Below are 20,136 nucleotides of genomic sequence, written 5' to 3'. Positions count from 1 at the left end.
TGACAGATTGGGTTTGTGAAAATATGGTAGACGTCTAAGAAAAGACACTTCATCTGGACCTCTGTATCTTGATAACCTTCTGGTCTTTGTTTATATCGCCTGAAGACAGAACGTTATATCCCATTAAGCAATGTTGTATTTGATAGACGTCTTATAGACATCTAAACATTGACGGATTGGGTAAATTTATGAAAATTTGATAGATGTCTAAGAAAAGGCGTACTTCATCTGGACCTCTTTATCCTGATGACCTTCTGGTCTTTGTTTATATCACTTAAAGACGAAACGTTATATCCTATTAAGCAATCTTCTGTCTAATAGACGTCTTATAGACATCTAAACATTGACGGCTTGGGTAAACTTGTGAAAATATGATAGACGTGTAAGAAGAGGCATACAGTACTTTATCCGGACCTCTATCCTCATAAATTTCTGTTTTTTTGTTTATATCACTTGAAGACAGAATGTTATATCATGTTAAGTAATCTTCTGCTTAATAGACATCCTATAGACATCTAAACATTGACGGGTTGGGTAAATTTGTGAAAATATGATAGACGTCTAAGAAAAGGTGTCCTTTAACTGGACTACTTTATCCAGATAACTTTCTGGTCTTTGTTTATGTCACTTGAAGACGGAATGTTATATCCCATTAAGTAATCTACTGTTTAATAGATATCTTATAGACATCTAAACATTGACTTCTTGGGTAAATTTGTGAAAATATAAAGACGTCAAGGAAAAGGTGTACTTCATCTGTACCTCTTCATCTTGATAGCTATCACTTGAAGACAGAACGTTATACCCTATTAAGCAATCTCTGTTTAACAGACGTCTGATAGACATCTACACATTGATGTCTTGGGTAAATTTGTGAAAATATAACAGACGTCCTAGAAAAGGCGTACTTCATCTGGACCTCTTTATCCTGAAAACATTCTGGTCTTTGTTTAAATCGCTTGAAGATGAAACGTTATATGCTATTAAGCAATCTTTTGTCTAACAGACGTCTTATAGACATCTAAACACTGACGGATTGTGTAAATTTGTGAAAATATAACAGACGTCTAAGAAAAAGGCGTACTTCATCCGGACCACTTTATCCTGATAACTTTATGATCTTTGTTAATATCACTTGAAGACAGAACGTTATATCCTATTAAGCAATTTTCGGTCTAATAAACGTCCTATAGACATCTAAACATTGACGGCTTGGGTAAATTTGTGTAAATATAACATACGTCTAAGAAAAGGCGTTTTTCATCTGGACCTCTTTATCTTGATAACTTTCTGGTCTTTGTTTATATCACTTGAAAACCGTATGTTATATCCCATTAAGCAATCTACTGTTTAATAGACGTCTTATAGACATCTAAACATTGACAAATTGGGTAAATTTGTGAAAATATAACAGACGTCTAAGAAAAGGCGTACTTCATCTGGACCTCTTTATCATGATAACCTTCTGGTTTTCGTTGATATCACTTGAAGACAGAATGTTATATCCCATTAACTAATCCTGTGTTTAATAGACATCTTATAGACATCTAAACAATTATGTCTTGGGTAAATTTGCGAAAATGTAATAGACGTCTAAGGATAGCCCTAAATACCAAATACACAGATCAGACAGACTTCACATCCTTCATTTCTGTCTATTTGATGACTAGTCTATTGTTACTTGTGTAGTCCTATTAGATTTTCACGAACAGACCAAATTTAGCATTGTATTAGCCAAGCCTTCTGTTTAGACATCTATTAGACTTCTTTTAAGCAAATAAAAGCTTGATGGGATCTTTATCTGCTTGTTTATACATGTCGAGCTGTGAAATATTGTGTTGCATGCATCATTAGTTATATTAATGTATCTGGTCAAAATGTCAGACTAGGCATATAAGCTTCTAACGGTATAATAACCTTGGATAAAAATATCACAGTTTCACAGTATTATGATTACCGCTCTAAAATAAGTACTTTTTAAATGTGTGGGCAACCCCCCCCCCTCTCTTTTAACACATACTATTTCATTTAACACAATATTCGATTTTAGGAAACATTTATAATATTTTGGAGCAGTAAACATGTCTGGCTAAATTATTCATTAGTTTTAAAGGCACAGATTTCTTCACAACACATTAAAAACCACATTCAAAAAACCTTAGGAATGGTATAACTGAACATTTTAGCGGTTTTAAAACCTTGATTTTTTTTCCAAACCACAGTAAATCTTTAAACCGGTTATCGTCCCATGCTTATGTCAGACCCTTAGACGAAGAAAAAAAAAACGAAGGAGGTAAACAGTCTCATTTTAAAACCAGCATCCCTAGTGGGGTAAATGACAGGTGGCCAAATTGATTCCTGAATGTTAGTTCTCCTTCTGCACAACTGAGTCTGTTGAGTCAATGCTTTCTGAAAGCTCTTGTCATATCTTTACTTGTCTGTCATCTCAAGTGTATTGCCTTTTTGTAGCCCTAAACATCAGAAAAGAGCCTTGTATCCTGCTTGTAGTTTATTTACAGCGACCCAGAGAGTTTAACAATCTGCCGACGTCTAGGAACCCGAGAGACCTGCATGACTGCAACTTAACTAAACATGTTTTCTGGTAAACCACAGTAAATGCAGCACAAATCAGTTGGCGTTCCTGCTCGATCACCTAAAACTAACAGCATTCTCTTCTGTCCTTCTCCATTTCTCATCTCCATTCCAGCCCGTTTGACTTATTAATGTATTTATTTATTGATTGACTTGTAACACTGCTGTCATATCTGCATTCCTCAGATATTAAGGCTTTAGCGTTCACTCAACCCGAGTTCAAAATATGCACTATGGAAAAGTAGCAGATAAGTGACTCCATTTGCTTAACACTTAACTTGATTGGGGTGTTCATAAGACTGTCATAAAATCTTTATAATGATGACATAAGACATTCCTTCCTTTGGCTTAGTCACTATTTTAGAGGTCTCAACAGCGGAATGAACCGCTAACTATTATGGCATATGTTTTATGCAGCGATTGCCCTTCCAGCTGCAACCCAGTACTGGGAAACACACACACTTTCATATTTACACTAATACAGTATGGTCCATTTAGTTATTCAATTCACCTATAGCGCATGTGTTTGGACTGTGGGGGAAACCGGAGCACCCGCAGGAAACTAGGCTTGGGTGGTAATCCGGTAATATGGTATACCGCGGGATCTAAAAATAGCAACGATGTCAGTTTCAATATTGTTATACCGTCATAAAAAAAAAACAATGCACTTATATAGGTGACCAGTATTAAATATTAAATATTATTTAATGCCTACAAATGCGAATGCGTGATTGTTATCCGAGAGAGAGATGGCGGTTAGTCGCGCACCAAGTGACATGCAGTTTTGCAGTATTTCCGGTTTCGAATGAACGAGAAGGGAGATGTGGTAAATACGAACTAGAGGTCTGCATTCCTCTTGCTGTACCGCTGGAGCCGACCAGATTTCTTACAGTGAGGGAATACATTTCCAAATTAAGCACGGGAGCGGTCGGTAACTCTAGTGTAATTTGAAAGGGAGCGGGTGCGCAGTCTAACAATATCGCTCCTGAGCGAGCGAGCACGCAGGCATCCACATGGATGCTGTGTGTGTGAATGAGAGATAGCGCTCTCTCTGTGTGTGAATGAGAGAGAGAGAGAGAGAGAGAGTGGTGCTGTCTCTCTCTCTCTCTCTCTCTCTCTCTCTCCCTGTGTGTGTGTGTGAGTGCGTGTGTGTGTAAATGAGAGAGAGCGTCCTGCGCAGATCTCTAATACGAACAACACAAACAGGGGACCGCGAACCTAAGGTCGCATATACGGTATGCAGCTTCTGAAGGGTTTAGGCACAAGCCAACATTTTGGTGATGCTGTCTTGCATCATAATTTTTTTAATTATGCACGGTAATATCGGATACCGAGGTAAAATTGTGAGGAGGTTTGACGGTATCAAAATTTGGATACCGCCCAAGCCTAGAGGAAACCCACGTGGACATGGAGAGAACGTACAAACTCCACTCAGAAATGCCATCTGACCCAGCCTGGACTCAAACCAGCGACCTCCTTTCTGTAAGCCGACATTGCTACCCACTGAGCCACCCTGTCGCCTGACATAAGACATGAATATTAATGAGATTTTATGCATGACAACTGTCATTAAAAATTTTAAATGCTTAATTATGAAAACATGTCGTTGTGACATCTTGACATTAGCAAATACATAATAACGTGTCATAAATCTGTCATAAACATGATTGTCATGATGTTGTTATAATTGTTATGTATTCTAATACTCAAACCAGGGGCACCTCTGTTAGGAATAATCTAAGGGCCAACTCCGTTTTGGGTCTCCCAGAGACCCACCCCTCTCTTCACTTTCGTCCGTGACACCCCCACCCTGCACCCACCCAGCTGCCAATCACTTTCATCCGTGAATACACAGCCATATCACCCTGCACACTAACACCGGTTGCTCACTGAAGCTAAGCAGGGCTGTGCCCGGTCAGTACCTGGATTGGAGACCACATGGGAAAACTAGGTTGCTGTTGGAAGTGGTGTTCTTGAGGGCAGCAGGGTGGCACTCAACCTGCGGTCTGTGTGAGTCCTAATGCCCAAGTAAAAAAGTAAGGGAGGCACTATACTGTTAATGAGCGCCATCTTTCGGATGAGACGTTAAACTGAGATCCTGACTCTCTGTGGTCTTTAAAAATCTCATGGCACTTCTCATAAAGAGTGGGGGGTCTAACCCCGGTGTCCTGGCCAAAGTCCCTTACGATCATGGCCTCCCCAATCATCCCCATCCACTGAATTGTCTTTATCACTGTCTCTCCACTCCACCTATACCTGGTGTGTAGTGAGCGCACTGGTACCGTTGTCCTATGGCTGCCGCCTCATCATCCAGATGCTGCACAATAGTGAAGGTGTGGAGAGACCCCCTCCCCCACCCCCTGATTGTGTAGCACTTTGGGTGTATGGCAATACACGATAAATGCCCTATATAAATACAAATTTCAATACCCCCAGTCTTCATATTCGTCTGCGACATGCCCCCACACCACCCCCACCCCTCTCTTCACTTTTGTCCACTGCATCCCCCCCTTCACTTTCATCCATGACACCAAAGAAATAGGGCCCATACAGGCCAGTAGCACCCCTGAAACAGACATTAATAATTTATCTTGACCTCCACTACAGTTGCACAAACTTGGTGTTTGGACTTAAAATGTCATTAAGTGTCCTTCAATATTAATGATGCTGTTATAAGTTTATTTAACAGAGTATTGACACATAATTAGAAACTCACATGATCAGTGTTTCACTGAAAAAACTGATCAGAAAACATTCATGACGCATTTATAATGGCCTCACGGCAGTCATGTTTATGACAGATTTATGACGAGTTCATTTGTCTTGATGATAGTGTCAAACAATGACAACTCTGCATGTAAAACGACATTGCTGAAAGAATGGCACATAATCTCCATATTCATGATGTGTCTTATGAACACCCCTTGCAGCCAAATGTTGCCAAAATTTGTTATGCTACAGGTGGGTAAAAGAATTGGGAGTTTACCGTAATTATGCACAGATACACGAAAGAGTTTTAGTCTGGGCACAGCAGACATCAATGTATTTTTTGCATAATTAATAAAGCTCTGTCTCTTGGTGTTGATCGGTGAACCAGTAGCAGCACAAGCTGAAGCATCCCCCACCGCAACACCACTAGACCGTGCTTCTAGGAACATTTAGTAAGCAGTAGTGTAACGAGACTTACAATTCACATTTGAAGAGGCTTGTTTTGTTGCTCCTTCAAACAGGTGTTACTGTAGCAACCTGCTTGTCATCGTGCGGCGTCACTCAGCGTCTCGTCTCCCCACCCTCCGCTGTTTTTCCTTCACGTGTACATCCCTCTCGCACTATTCCCCGCTCCGTATCTCCCCCTCACTGGAGTAGGAGTAGCTCTCGAATCAGGTCTCCAGGTCTGACTGTTGTCTGTGTGTTTGCATCTCATCTCCCCGCGGTGTGCGTAGGTCGATGTGGGGGTGGTGCACTTCACTCCGCTGGCGCAGCCCCAGATCCAGCAGCCCTTCAAGCTGGTCGAGAAGATTGTCAAGAACGCTTTCCAGTTCCGGAGGAAACACTGCCGCAGAGGACTCGGGTAAGCACTTCCCATTCAATCCACATCACTCACCTCTCTTCTCTCCTCACCTGTTTTAACATGGATCTGATGATGGCTTAAACATGGGCCTCACGGGAACACAAAACAAACTAGAAAAGTAAAGCTCACAGACAAACTTTATGCTGGCTTGAGAAAGACGAGCCTGAAAGCTTGAAGCAGTTTAAAAGTTTAAATCATTGAAGGAGGTTTGAAGCAACATAGAGAGATAACTACATATAGGTTAGCAGGTTTCTAGTATGGATTGGCATGTTTCTTGCTAGGTAGTTGCTAGGGTTTTCTGAGTTACTGCTAAGGTGTTGCTAGGCGGTTGCTAGGGTGTTCTGAGTGGTTGCCAGGGTGTTCCAGGTAGTTAAGGTGGTTAAGCTAGGGTATTTCGAGTGGTTGCTATGTGGTTGCCAGAATATTCTGAGTAGTTGCTAAGGCATTGCTAGGTGATCACTAGGTTGTTCTAGGCGGTTGCTAAGGTGTTCAATGTCATTGCTAAGGTGTTCAGAGTGGTTGCTAGAGTGTTTTGAGTAGTTACTAATGCTTTGGTAGGGTGTTCTAGTTGGTTACTAAGGTTACTAACTGTTACTAGGCAGTTGCTAAGGTGTTCTGAGTAGTTTCTAAGGTGTTGATAGAGTGTTTTGAATGGTTGCTAAGACGTTGCTAGGCTGTTGCTAAGGTGTTCTGAGTGGTTGCTAGGCAGTTTCTAAGGCATTGCTAAGGTGTTCTAGGTGGTTGCCAAGGCATTGCTAGGTGGTTGCTAAGGTGTTCAATGTCATTGCTAAGGTGTTCAGAGTGGTTGCTAGAGTGTTTTGAGTAGTTACTAATGCTTTGGTAGGGTGTTCTAGTTGGTTACTAAGGTTACTTACTGTTACTAGGCAGTTGCTAAGGTGTTCTGAGTGGTTTCTAAGGTGTTGATAGAGTGTTTTGAATGGTTGCTAAGACGTTGCTAGGGTGTTCTGAGTGGTTGCTAGGCAGTTTCTAAGGCATTGCTAAGGTGTTCTAGGTGGTTGCCAAGGCATTGCTAGGTGGTTGCTAAGGTGTTCAATGTCATTGCTAGGGTGTTCTGAGTGGTTGCCAGGGTGTTCCAGGTAGTTAAGGCGGTTAAGCTAGGGTATTCCGAGTGGTTGCTATGTGGTTGCCAGAATATTCTGAGTAGTTGCTAAGGCATTGCTAGGTGATCACTAAGTTGTTCTAGGCAGTTGCTAAGGTGTTCAATGTCATTGCTAAGGTGTTCAGAGTGGTTGCTAGAGTTTTTTGAGTAGTTACTAATGCTTTGGTAGGGTGTTCTAGTTGGTTACTAAGGTCACTTACTGTTACTAGGCAGTTGCTAAGGTGTTTTGAGTGGTTTCTAAGGTGTTGATAGAGTGTTTTGAGTGGTTGCTAAGACGTTGCTAGGCTGTTGCTAAGATGTTCTGAGTGGTTGCTAGGCAGTTTCTAAGGCATTGCTAAGGTGTTCTAGGTGGTTACCAAGGCATTGCTAGGTGGTTGCTAAGGTGTTCAATGTCATTGCTAGGGTGTTCTGAGTGGTTGCCAGGGTGTTCCAGGTAGTTAAGGTGGTTAAGCTAGGGTATTCCGAGTGGTTGCTATGTGGTTGCCAGAATGTTCTGAGTAGTTGATAAGGCATTGCTAGGTGATCACTAGGCTGTTCTAGGCGGTTGCTAAGGTGTTCAATGTCATTGCTAAGGTGTTCAGAGTGGTTGCTAGAGTGTTTTGAGTAGTTACTAATGCTTTGGTAGGGTGTTCTAGTTGGTTACTAAGGTTACTAACTGTTACTAGGCAGTTGCTAAGGTGTTCTGAGTGGTTTCTAAGGTGTTGATAGAGTGTTTTGAATGGTTGCTAAGACGTTGCTAGGCTGTTGCTAAGGTGTTCTGAGTGGTTGCTGGGCAGTTTCTAAGGCATTGCTAAGGTGTTATAGGTGGTTGCCAAGGCATTGCTAGGTGGTTGCTAAGGTGTTCAATGTCATTGCTAAGGTGTTCAGAGTGGTTGCTAGAGTGTTTTGAGTAGTTACTAATGCTTTGCTAGGGTGTTCTAGTTGGTTACTAAGGTTACTAACTGTTGCTAGGCAGTTGCTAAGGTGTTCTGAGTGGTTTCTAAGGTGTTGATAAAGTGTTTTAAGTGGTTGCTAAGACGTTGCTAGGCTGTTGCTAAGGTGTTCTGAGTGGTTGCTAGGCAGTTTCTAAGGCATTGCTAAGGTGTTCTGAGTGGCCACTAAGGCTTTGCTAGGGTGTTTTAGATGGTTGCCAAGGCATTGCTAGGTGGTTGCTAGGGTGTTCTGAGTGGTTGCTGGGCAGTTTCTAATGTGTTGCTAGAGTGTTCTGAGTGGTTACTAAGGCTTTGTTAGGATGTTCTAGGTTGTTGCTAAGGCGTTGCTAGGCTGTTGCTAGGGTGTTCTAGGTGGTTACTATGGTGTTGCTAGGCAGCTACTAAGGTGTTTTGTGGTTGCTAGGCAGTTGCTAACATAAATTACTATGGTTTTAGTGTGAATTGGCATGTTGCTACCATGTTTCTAGCATAAATTAGCATGTTTCCAGCATAAACTAGCATGCTGTTAGCTTGAATTTACTATGAAATAGCATGCTGATGGTATGTTTATAGTATGAATTAGCATGTTTCTAGTATAAACTAGCATGCTGTTAGCATGCAATTTAGTATGCATTAGGATGTTGCTAGTATAAACTAGCATGCTGTTAGCATGAATTTTGTATGAATTAGCATTTTGCTAGTATGTGTATAATATAAATTAGCATGTTGCTAGTATGGATTAGTTTGTTAGTATTATTAGTAGGGCCAGACGTAATCTGCGAAAGTTTTTTTGCTATTTCTGCAGAGAATTTTGGTAAAAGTCTGGATTTCTGCGGAATTATTTTGGGAGCATCATTACTAAAACTTTCATATGTGAAATAAAAAGTAATACCTTTTTAACTTTTATTTAATGTTTAAATTGCAAATCCAATTAGATTCACTTTATTTGGTAAACAAAGCTAGTCTCTGATATAAAATGTCTACTAAAAGACAGAAAATATTACTGTACACACTTCATTGTACATAAATCAGACGCACGTTTTCATATTAGTCAATAAAATTAATGTAATTGATTAAAAAACAGAATATATATTTACACACATTTACTCTAGTAAATAAACAGAATTAATGATGGGCTAGACAGGGTGTAGCTAGTAAGCTGAAATGTGATCAGTGATTGGCAGATTGGTAGTCTGGTAGTCTGGTAGAGTTAAATGAGCCCAACTTTAAGTCTGTATGACAGTCTGGCACAAAGTTATGAGGTCCTGTAGTTTGGTCTAATGTTAAGTCAATGGGACTTTTCCAAATTTTCCATTTATTTTTGCCATTTATATGTATACACCTTAATAAAATGGGAATGGTTGGTGATATTAACTTCCTGTTTGTGGCACATTAGTATATGTGAGGAGGCAAACTTTTCAAGATGGGTGGTAACCATGGTGGCCATTTTTAAGTCGGCCATCTTGGATCCAACGTTTGTTTTTTCAGTAGGAAGAAGGTCATGTGACACATCAAACTTATTGGGAATTTCACAAGAAAAACAATGGTGTGCTTGGTTTTAACGTACCTTTATTATTTCATGAGTTATTTACAAGTTTCTGACCACTTATAAAATGCGTTCAATGTGCTGCCCATTGTGTTAGATTGTCAATGCAACTCTTTTCTCCCACTCTTCACACTCTGATAGAAACACCTTAGGAGAAATACCAGCACAGGCTTCCAGTATCCGTAGTTTCAGGTGCTGCACATCTTGTATCTTCACACCATAGACAGCAAAGATAGTGGGGCTTCATCAAAAGAAACCTCAAGGCCCCTGGATATTTGAAATTGCTACATGATGATGTGTTTCCCTCTTTATGCACTGAAGCTGGCACGTTCCCTTAGTTTTTCCAGCAATATGGTGCACCACCACATCATTGATGAACCTGTAAAGTAATTGGTCATCATGGGTCCCGATCTGACCCCCTTAGACTTTTATCCTTGGGGTCATCTGAAGGCAATTGTCTCATGTGTGAAGATACAAGATGTGCAGCAACAAACCTGTAAATAACTCATGAAAGAATAAAGTTACGTTAAAACACAAGCACACCATTGATTTTCTTGTCAAAGTCCCAATAAGTTTGTGTGTCACATGACCCTCTTCCTATTGAAAAAACAAAAGTTGGATCCAAGATGGCCGAATTTAAAATAGCCACCATGGTTACCATCCATCTTGAAAAGTTTGCCCTCTCACATATACTAATGTGTCACATACAGGACATTACTATCACCAACCATTCCCAATTTATTAAGGTGTATCCATATAAATAGCCCACCCTGTAGTTTGAAGGTTTGAAGTTAGTTTGGTGGTTGTAGTATGAACGGTCTAGGAGGAGATGCGTTCTTAAAATAGTCTAAGAAGTTGATGCAGTATTACTGTAACTTTCTCAAGCCATCATAATTAACTGTGATGACATGAATTTGCCTGTTTTACCCCTTCTGTTGATTTGCGGGGTCAATAGTGACCTGTGACTATTTTAAGAATCTGCTGCTCAACCTTCATGAATACCGCCTTACCTAAAACATTTCACACTTACGCAGGTACTTTGAGCATTGATGAAACACTGACGAGGCAGAGTTTGGATGAAGATGAGCTTGTTTCTTCATGCTAAATCAATTTGAGAATTGAATTGTTGCTGCTTTATTTTACAGTTTAGTCATTATTGACCCGTAGGACAAACCGAATATGCAGAATTAAGGGACCACACAACAGTTAAACGACATGGGTAGATGTTTTCTAGGTTCTTAAATGCAGCGTGATCTCTTTGAAATTAAATATGGAGAACTCTGAGGCAAGTAGTAAACATACAATCAGGCAATCTTGCAACAGTGACACCAGAGTGAGGAAGAACATCTGTAATTCCAGCAGCTGAATAAATCATGCGCCGCCGCTTTCCCTGCTTGACAAGCGCTAAACGAACATCCGCACAGGCCGCGTAACGTCACATCCACCGTGCTTTTCAAGTTCTCACCGTTAAGTTGTTGTGTCAGCCTGTGATGTGTTTCCTTCAATGCTGCAGGATGCTGTTCCCAGAGTCTCAGCGCCAAGAACTGACGGAGGAGCTGTTGTGCAGTGCTGATGTGGATCCCACACTGCGGCCCACAGAGATCTCTATTTCTGAATTCAGGGCTTTAGCAGACGCCTACAGCAAGCTTTGCAATGAGAACCAAGGCCTTTTCGACTACGACTTCAGAGAGGAACTGAAATTCAAGCATCAGGTAAAGAGACAGTCGGACAGGAGCAACCAAACAGAACTTTCCGATGGAAACCCCTAACACAGGCTGAGGTAATGTCTCTCGGACAGATGTCTGCAGGCAAATGAAGAGTCAGAAGAAAGTTGTGTATAAGGTTTGACGTTGAAACACTCAGTAAAAGCTTTTCAAATGGTGAGATTGAAACATTTTCCTGGGTCTTATTGTTGTGGAGGGAAACGTTGGATTGTTTTATTTGAAGCTGCTTTGTAAATGAGAAAGAACATTAGATCAATACAGAGAAAGAGGCTAAGAACCAACATTGAAAACGGGGTGGCCCAAAAAAAAAACAATCGCAAAAGAGCTGCAGGAATCGTTTTACAACTAGCGGCTGACATCTGACAGACAGAGCTAGCACAAAAATAATCTGAGTTCTGATGAATAAATGATTTGTCTTCGTTTTTTTAGGATGTGTGCTAACAAGGTTGACGTTCTAATGCCTCATTTCCACTGAGTGGTACGGTAAGGGTCACCACATCTATACTGCCTAAGGATACCAATGGTGGGATTCGGTGTACAAGCGAAAGTTTCAGTCGACATCATTCTCGCTCGAATGTATGTCTACAGTAAAGCTGTAAGCGTCGTTCACATACCATATGAGAAGCACTTCTCACAAACAGATGCTTTATACACATGAATACTTGTGTATAAATGTTCATTACTAACCCTCTATGAACACGACTTAATTATAACTGCAGATCAATGATAGTGTGAAGTAGCCTACTGTAACGTTTGCAATTATATTAAATAAATTAACATATATGAACACATACAGACCCTTACAGTCTCCAATATGTTATCAATTGCAGAAAAACTACACACAGCAGACATTTAGTCCTTATTTAGGTTAAAAAACAACGCAAAATATACCCCACAGTCAGTGCAAACCTCTCCTCTGTATCTTTAATCTTCAGCAGCCCATATGTGACGTTAACATAGTTAAAAAGTCCGTCATAATAGTCTAAAAGGTGATGATAATAGTTAAACATGGCAGTTTGTTCATGTTTTAGGTTGCTGAATAAATCATTTGCTCCTTTATTTTTTTTCGGCTTCTCCTTTGTTTTTTTCACGCTTCTCTCACGTTTTTCCGTTTCTGAAAGGATGTCAGAAGCACTTCAATAATCATGTGCATGTTATCATCATCAGCTCAAGTTCGTTAATTCACATTAGACCATCACATTAGACACGCACGCAAATCTCTCGAGAAAGTGAAACCAGTCGTGCTTCAGGGTGCTTTCACATCTGTAGTTTGCTTCATTTAGTCGGGACCAAGGGCCAGTCCTACACCACCCACCCACTCGCTCGCTCTGAGCTGGGAATTCTTTGCATGGAAGGTGAACACTCTAATGAGGTTTACCTAAACAGCAACATTAGCTGGCCTCCATTACACTGAACCCTTAAACCTCACTCTCATCCAGGTCACAACACCAGTGTTAACCCACCAGTTCTACACCACTCGCTCGTTCTTAGCTAGGAATTCTTTGGAAGGCGAATGCTCTAACAAGGAGGCTAAAGAGGTTTAACTGCACGGCACTCACTAGCTGGCCTCCATTACATTGAACCCCTAATCCTCACTCCCATCCGGGTCACGGCACCAATATTAAACTGCCAGTCCTACACCACCCAAACACTCGCTCTGAGCTGGGAGTTCTTTTTCATGGAAGACAAACGCTTTAACGAGGAGGTTTGTCTGCACAGCACTCACTAGCTGGCCTCCGTTAGACTGAACCCCTAAACTTCACTCCCATTCGGGTCACGGCACCAATGTTAACCAGCCAGTCATACAACAGTCACTCCGACCTGGAATTTCTTTGCATATAAGGCAAACGCTTAAACGAGGAGGTTTATCTGCACAGCACTCACTAGCCGGCCTCTGTCACACAAATTAAGACAAAAATAACCAGACAACTTAATCACACCTTTTATTACAGGTTTTTCCCGTGAAGTGTCAAACATATATAAACTTAAAATTGATACAGTAATCCATAAAAAAACATTTACAGATTTTAAACATCCTTAAAAAAAATCCTGCAGTCTTTATTTGAGAAGTAGAGCTCCAGCCTATAGCGCTTATATTCCTGACTGAATGTCTACAGATCACCAGTTAATATCACAGCTGGTGTATCGGTCAAGATCAAATCTGTCTACTTTACATTTGAGTTCCTATTAAAAATAAATATTTATAATAGTAATAATAAAACAATAAATAGATCAAATGTTTTATACAGAGCAAATCCATGACAGAGATAAAAGCAATACTTAAAAAAAAAGGATTTGTAGTGTCCAAAGAACAAAGGCAAAATGAAAAACCTGACAGAGTTTGGTTCCTGAAGTTGAATAGCTCTTTAGTATGTGTGTGTGTGTGTGTGTGTGAGAGCAGATCAGTCTTAGTTTTACAAAAGCACGATGAAGGCCTGTAATTTGGTTCACTAGTGCAAAACAGTTGCTATGTGGGCAGTTCAGTAAATTAGTGCTGTGAAACACAGGGAATTATTCAACGCTTTACACCACCCTTAATAAAGCTCTGTTAAACTGGGGTTCCACATATGCTGAAAATAAGACTCTGAATTGGCTAGCATGAACTGGCTAGTAACTTTGGAAAGGATGTGTGTGGCTCACCGTAGCACACCTAAACTTGATCTGCTATGAAGTTGTCACATTCTTTGGCTCCATGGGATTGTCATAGAAGAAGTCTTCGTTGACAACAGAGGTCAGGCTCTGCACGCTGAAATCTTTCTCCAGTAGCGAGTTCAGGTCTACACTATGTGCCGCGATCTCCGCTGGGATGTCCAAAGAGTGGCTGTGTCTACGCATGTTCAGCAGGGCCACCTGACTGCGTCTGAGGCTATTCGTGTCTCTGGCGGGCTTGCGTTTGACCACAGCAAAGTGAGCTCGCTTTAGAGAAGCCTTCCTTTCTGGAGTGTCCACTTCTCCGCTCTCCGGCTGCACACGTGGAGCAGCTGCCTGGGAGGTCTCCTCGGTCAGACCAAGCTTGCGAAATTGGACCTCGATAGCATTGGGAGCATCCGTCCAATCAGCCGGCTCGCTGCCGTCTTCGTCCTCATCGCTGATTATGCTGGATTCTCTGAGGCCGCTCTGCTGCTGTGATGGCGGATCTAGAGGAGCGCTGGCACTGCTGGTGGTTCCACTGCTAGCACTGGCTGAATCAGAATCTGCTAGAGACAGCCTCAGTGGATCATTGCTGGGAACGGGACTGTCGTTTGAAGGTTGTTTGGCTAGCCAAAAGGCTCGAGAAGAACCTATGGGACACACACATGGGCATGGTCATGAAGGTGAAACTGGTAAGAATTTAAATCTGGCCAAATACATCGCCTCAGGACTCGTTATGACACAGTAGGTGCATCCCAAATCACATACTTATGCACAATTCTACACCATTTTGTAGTGGATTCACAATGAAATGTCTAAAAAAGAAGTACCACCCAGATGTTGTACTTAACCAGACGACAGAATGGACACAGCCCTGCTATTGTAGCAGAGACACCCGGTGCTGAGGCTGGTTTACTTTATTTTGGATTGTGCCAGCAAAATTTGACTACATAAGTACATGGAGGTCTGGTGTCCTGCAGATTTTAGCTTCAACTTGCCTCAACACACCTGCACGGATGTTTCTAGAATGCCTAGTAAGAGCTTGATTAGCTAGCCCAGGTGTGTCTGATTGGGGTTGGAACTAAACTTTGCAGGAAACCGGCACTCCAGGACAGAGTCTGGGCACCCCTGTCATACACGATCAGGGCACCTCCTAAAGGTGAATGCAGTTGTACTCATGACAGGTGATTTTGGGCAGTTTGACCTTTAAGTAGTGTATAGTGTATAAAGTGTCATTTGGGATGCAACTAGTGCTTGTTAAAAGTTGACAGGTCCCATTGTTAACTCTAAATCTAATCAAGATCACTTTTGACGCTTCAGAATGGACCAATTAGAATCGCCCAATCAAGTTCAAACAGTGCAGCTGCTAGCCAACATTTTCTAGCAAGGTTTAAAGTGGACTAAATGGAGGGACGCACAGTTGATTCATTTGTGTTTCCTGCTAATTCCAGGTTATTTTGATAGTTTAGAGCAAACTCGGTCCTGGGGTCCGTTTTTCGTACGTGGATTACTCAGTTAGCTAGATTTGGATATTGACGATTTGACATGATCCAGGATCGTTTCGTTCTTCAAAGCTGATCCGAGAGTTGTTGTCATAGCAACAGTTCTGCTAGGTCAAACCTGATCGGAAGCAGGTTCAATTCATGTAAACAGGATTAGATCGGCTCAGTTCAAGCAAAGATAATACTGAAAGTATGTTCCGAATTCTGATATTTTCTTACAGTAGTAGTTATATACACTTGGGAAAATAATACATAATTTTTAAATATATATATAAAGTTATAGTCATTAATAAAATAAATAAAGTTATACATATTAATAAAACTTATGCAATCTGCACCCTCGAAATGAAAGTACAAAGACTGCCATCTGGTGGTGCAAAGAGAAAACTTATTGATATGAACTTTTTAGATCGCTTTAGAACAAATTGTGTATAATAGAAATGCACAATATGTGACTTTTTTTGAAGCAATAATACATTTCAGCAGTCATAAACATGTTTTGATAGTTAATATGCCGGTGATTGATGCTTCACAAAAGTTGCAGACGCCTTTACCAATATGAAAATGCTTTTGTAAACAACCAGTTATTCTTTACACCGATTAAAAAAAAATGGCTACTATAATAAAGAAAATCTTTTCTAAATGTGGAACTAAATACATTGATTTGCATTGAAATACATGATGAATACTCTTGACATGAAAGTATAAAGCCTGCAGCTCACAACAAATGTGGAAGGTTATTGCGTGTCATATTTAACAAACCATTTACTGCTAATTTGATGTAATTTTGCTCGCATGGATAATTGAATATTAATCAGATGATGTCATTACGCTGCTGTGCCGTCAGCCAATCGTTGCATTGCTGATCATGATTTCGAGGATCGATAGATCTGTCCTTCATAACACACGCAGCGATCTCAGATCAGTTCATCCAGACATTCTAATCTGATTCGCGAACTTGTTAGAAGAACCAAATTAGCGAGAGATCAGTTATCAAGATTAAAAGATCCGGGATCTGCCAAATCATCTTAGATCATTTAAGCGAGGTACGAAGAACGGACCCCTGGAGGGCCGGTGATAGGGAGAGTTTAGCTCCAACCTTAATCAAACACACCTGAACCAGCTAATCAAGCTCCTGCAAGATATACCAAAAACTTCCTGGCAGGTGTGTTGAAGCAAGTTGGAGCTAAACTCAGCAGGACACCGGCCCTCCAGGACTGAGTTTGGACACCCCTGGTTTAGAGCACAGATGTCAAATCCAGTTCCTGGACAGTTTAGTTTCAACCCTGCTTCAACACACTTAAGCTACGGTCGCACTAGAGTTTGTGTGTGCGAAATTCTGTCGTGCGGCGCTGCGAAAAGAGGCGGGATTTAACAAGCTTATTTGACATTTTAAAAAGCGAGCGATTGCTCCATGTTTTAAATTTGTGTCCAGAGAGGTCATGTTTTGATCCTCGACTGGTCTCACGCAGTCAAGTGATGCGATTTCGCAGGTCAGAGTTCACCAAGCTTGAACTTTGCACCACAGCAACCTGCGAAACTTAACGCATAACCCTGCGTTTCCGGTCTGACGCATTCGCGTGCATATGAATGGAAGTCTACGGGAGAAAAAGCCCAGTGTGACCACAGCTTCACGTGTAGGTTTCAAACAAGCCTGAAGGACTTAATTAGTTTGATCATGCGTGTTAAAATAGAGTTAAAGCTAAACAGTGCAGAGCTGCGGCCTTACAGGAACTGGCTTTGACACCTGTGGTATAGCGCATCTAGTAAATTGATGTTTGTTCCTGATGTGAGAACCGAAAAACGTTAACTCAGACGAAGGTCTTTATAGAATTAGATTTTAAATGTCCATCTGTTTTTCTTAATTAAATAAAAACTCTAGAAGCAAAAGTTTTCTGGGCTTCAACCAAGAGGCCCGTGTATATATTGACTTCATCAAATAATATGTGGATCATTTGGTTTAATTCAGAATATAAAGCATGCTGAATGGGCTACAGTGTCTATCTCAACAGATCTGCGCCTTAAGCTAAATAATGAAAATGTTGACAAGCAGCCAAAATACATTTTAACAAAAACATTGACGTGTAAAGTGTTCATTTTTCAACATTGTCAACTGTACAAATTGTTCATAGATATTCCCTTTTTTCGTCATCTTCTGCTGTTATACACAACTTTATTACTTACACCTGTCCAACTGCTCCTTAACACAAGTTTCTAATTTGCCAATCACATGGCAGCAACTCAATGCATTTAGGCATGTAGACATAGTCAAGACGATCTGCTGCAGTTCAATCTGAGCATCAGAATGGGGTAGAAAGGGGAGTTAAGTGATTTTAAATGTGGCATGGTTGTTGGTGCCAGACAGGCTGGTCTGAGTATTTCAGAAACTGCTGATCTACTGGGATTTTCACTCACAACCGTCTCTAGGGTTTACAGAGAATGGTCTGAAACAAAATATCTAGTGAGCGGCAGATGAGCTGTGAGCATAAATGCCTTGTTGATGCCAGAGGTCAGATGAGAATGCCCAGACTGGTTCAGCTGATAGAAAGACAACAGAAACTCAAATAACCACTCATTAGAGGTCTGCAGAAGAGCAACTCTGAACACACAACACGTCCAACCTTGAGGCAGATGGGCTACAGCAGCAGAAGACCACACCGGGTGCCGCTCCCGTCAGCTAAGAACAGCAAGCATGGATCCACCCTGTCTTGTATCAACGGTTCAGGCTGGTACTGGTGGTGTAATAGTGTAGGGGATATTTTCTTGGCACACTTTGGGCCCATTAATACCAATTGAGCATCGTGTTAATGCCACAGCCTACCTGAGTATTGTTACTGACCATGTCCATCCCTCTATGACCACAGTGTATCCATGTTCTGATGGCTGCTTCCAGCAGGATAACGCAGGATAATGTCATAGTGTGAATCATCTCAGACTGGTTTCATGAACATGGCAATGAGTTCACTGTTCTCAAATGGCCTCCACAGTCACCAGATCTCAATATAATAGAGCACCATTGGGATGTGGTGGAACGGGAGATTCACATCATGGATGTGCAGCCGACAAATCTACAGCAACTGTGTGATGCTATCATGTCAATATGGAGCAACATCTCTGAGGAATATTTCCAGTACCTTGTTGAATATATGCCCGAAGGATTAAGGCAGTTCTGAAGGCAAAAGGAAGTCCATCCCAGAACTAGTAAGGTGTACCTAATAAAGTGGCCGCTGAGTATATTTACGTTTTCAACAACCTGATACAAAAAGCTAAAATTGATTTTTCCACAATAATAAACTGAAGTTGAAACAACATTCTCAATTACATCAGAGCTGAAATGCAACATCTGTTTTGTTTGGTGGATATAGAGATCCAGTGTGTGGTTTTGTAAAGTCAGTTGATTGCTATGAAGTTTAACATGTTTTGCTGTTAAAGTCAGGTTATGGCTTTCTTGACCACAGCTTCAAGAGTATCAGATGTGCAAGTAAAGGGAAGACCACACTGACCTATCCTAGCCGAAGCTGGCAGGCTTTTCCGAAGGGGAGTAAGCCGCTTTTTACAGGTTCTCTCAGACTGTTCAACCCTTTGCATGTTTCGACGCAGGTTCTCCCGCAAGATGGAGCGCATCACCTTGATGATATTCACTTTGCACTCTGGTGTGCTGCAAATGACACAACATAAAAAATGGTAAGCTCTATATGGAATAAAATGGGACACTTCATTTTTGAAAAGACCAAGTAGGTAACTCCTACCTGCTGCACAACTGGAACACCGTCTCAGGCCTGCCCTCCTTTTGTGATTTGGTGTGAATCAGCTCCCAGAGGCAGTCTGTGTCTTCAGGCAACATCGAAAAGCAAAGATTTATTTACACCTGTTGATTACTAGCATCTCTATAAACTCAAACATGCCAGATGCGTCTCTTACCTGCAGTGTTGCCCAGTCTGACCTGTAGCGCTGACAGGGGAATGAGCCAGCGAAACTTGAATGAATCCTGATCTCCGTGGGCTGATCTTGAAGTCACCTTCCAAACAAAATATTGACACCATTTATGGATCTTTAAACACATTTTATTTCAATAATTATTACAATGCTGTTGTTATAGTACGGCAGAAAAGTTCCTTGATTATTACACAACAATGTAAGTATAGTTCCAAGTAATATCGACCTCCTAGAAAATCGCAACGTTTAATTTTATGTCCGTCCTAGTACACAATTTAACCACAGAATAGTCGAGTTTTATATATGAGTGTAATGCCGAGTCCAGACTGCATGATTTTAGCCCTGATTTTGACTCGCCGACAGTTTTTGAGAAATCGCTGGCAAATTGGTGCTCGTGCATGTGAGTAATAAGTTTATTTTAAAACTTTATTAATCCCCTTGGGGCAATTCATTTCGACATGGTGGTGCTTCACATATAGTATAAGAAGAATGACACACTTTACACCTATTTTGGCACTGTGCATACTCAGTCAACTTATGGAGTGAGGTGCAAAAATTTATTAATAACAAATTACAGTGTTCATTCATTCATTTTCTTGTCGA

At 41.1% G+C, this 20,136-nt stretch overlaps 3 protein-coding genes across 24 annotated transcripts in view; 1 reads left to right on the top strand and 2 right to left on the bottom strand.

Moving 5' to 3' along the window:
• zgc:113176 overlaps positions 1-5,988 on the bottom strand; it is an 82,549-nt gene extending 76,561 nt beyond the window's left edge. Inside the window, exon 1 of the mRNA XM_073927301.1 lies at positions 5,780-5,988. The gene's annotated coding sequence lies outside the window, so the exon portion shown is untranslated. The remainder of the gene's footprint in view (positions 1-5,779) is intronic.
• Positions 1-11,632, top strand: part of tfb1m (transcription factor B1, mitochondrial) — a 62,885-nt gene extending 51,253 nt beyond the window's left edge. For 10 of the 11 annotated variants that reach the window (XM_073927535.1, XM_073927538.1, XM_073927541.1 and 7 more), the window contains 2 exons: positions 6,036-6,163; positions 11,254-11,632. In XM_073927535.1, the coding sequence (XP_073783636.1) occupies positions 6,036-6,163; positions 11,254-11,509 (384 nt within the window). In that variant the 3' untranslated portion in view covers positions 11,510-11,632. 11 annotated transcript variants of the gene reach the window in all.
• A 1,762-nt stretch (positions 11,633-13,394) lies between these two features.
• The window catches only part of tiam2a (TIAM Rac1 associated GEF 2a), a 201,455-nt gene continuing 194,713 nt past the window's right edge, over positions 13,395-20,136 (bottom strand). For all 12 annotated transcript variants that reach the window (XM_073927632.1, XM_073927634.1, XM_073927637.1 and 9 more), the window contains 4 exons: positions 19,519-19,615; positions 19,347-19,428; positions 19,101-19,255; positions 13,395-14,745 (listed from right to left, as the gene is read on the bottom strand). In XM_073927632.1, the coding sequence (XP_073783733.1) occupies positions 14,129-14,745; positions 19,101-19,255; positions 19,347-19,428; positions 19,519-19,615 (951 nt within the window). In that variant the 3' untranslated portion in view covers positions 13,395-14,128. The remainder of the gene's footprint in view (positions 14,746-19,100; positions 19,256-19,346; positions 19,429-19,518; positions 19,616-20,136) is intronic.

Source organism: Danio rerio, chromosome 17, assembly GCF_049306965.1.
Source record: "Danio rerio strain Tuebingen ecotype United States chromosome 17, GRCz12tu, whole genome shotgun sequence".
Classification (NCBI taxonomy): Eukaryota; Metazoa; Chordata; class Actinopteri; order Cypriniformes; family Danionidae; genus Danio; species Danio rerio.
Note: the sequence above shows the minus strand (reverse complement) of the source record. Positions and strands in the feature narration are given on the sequence as shown.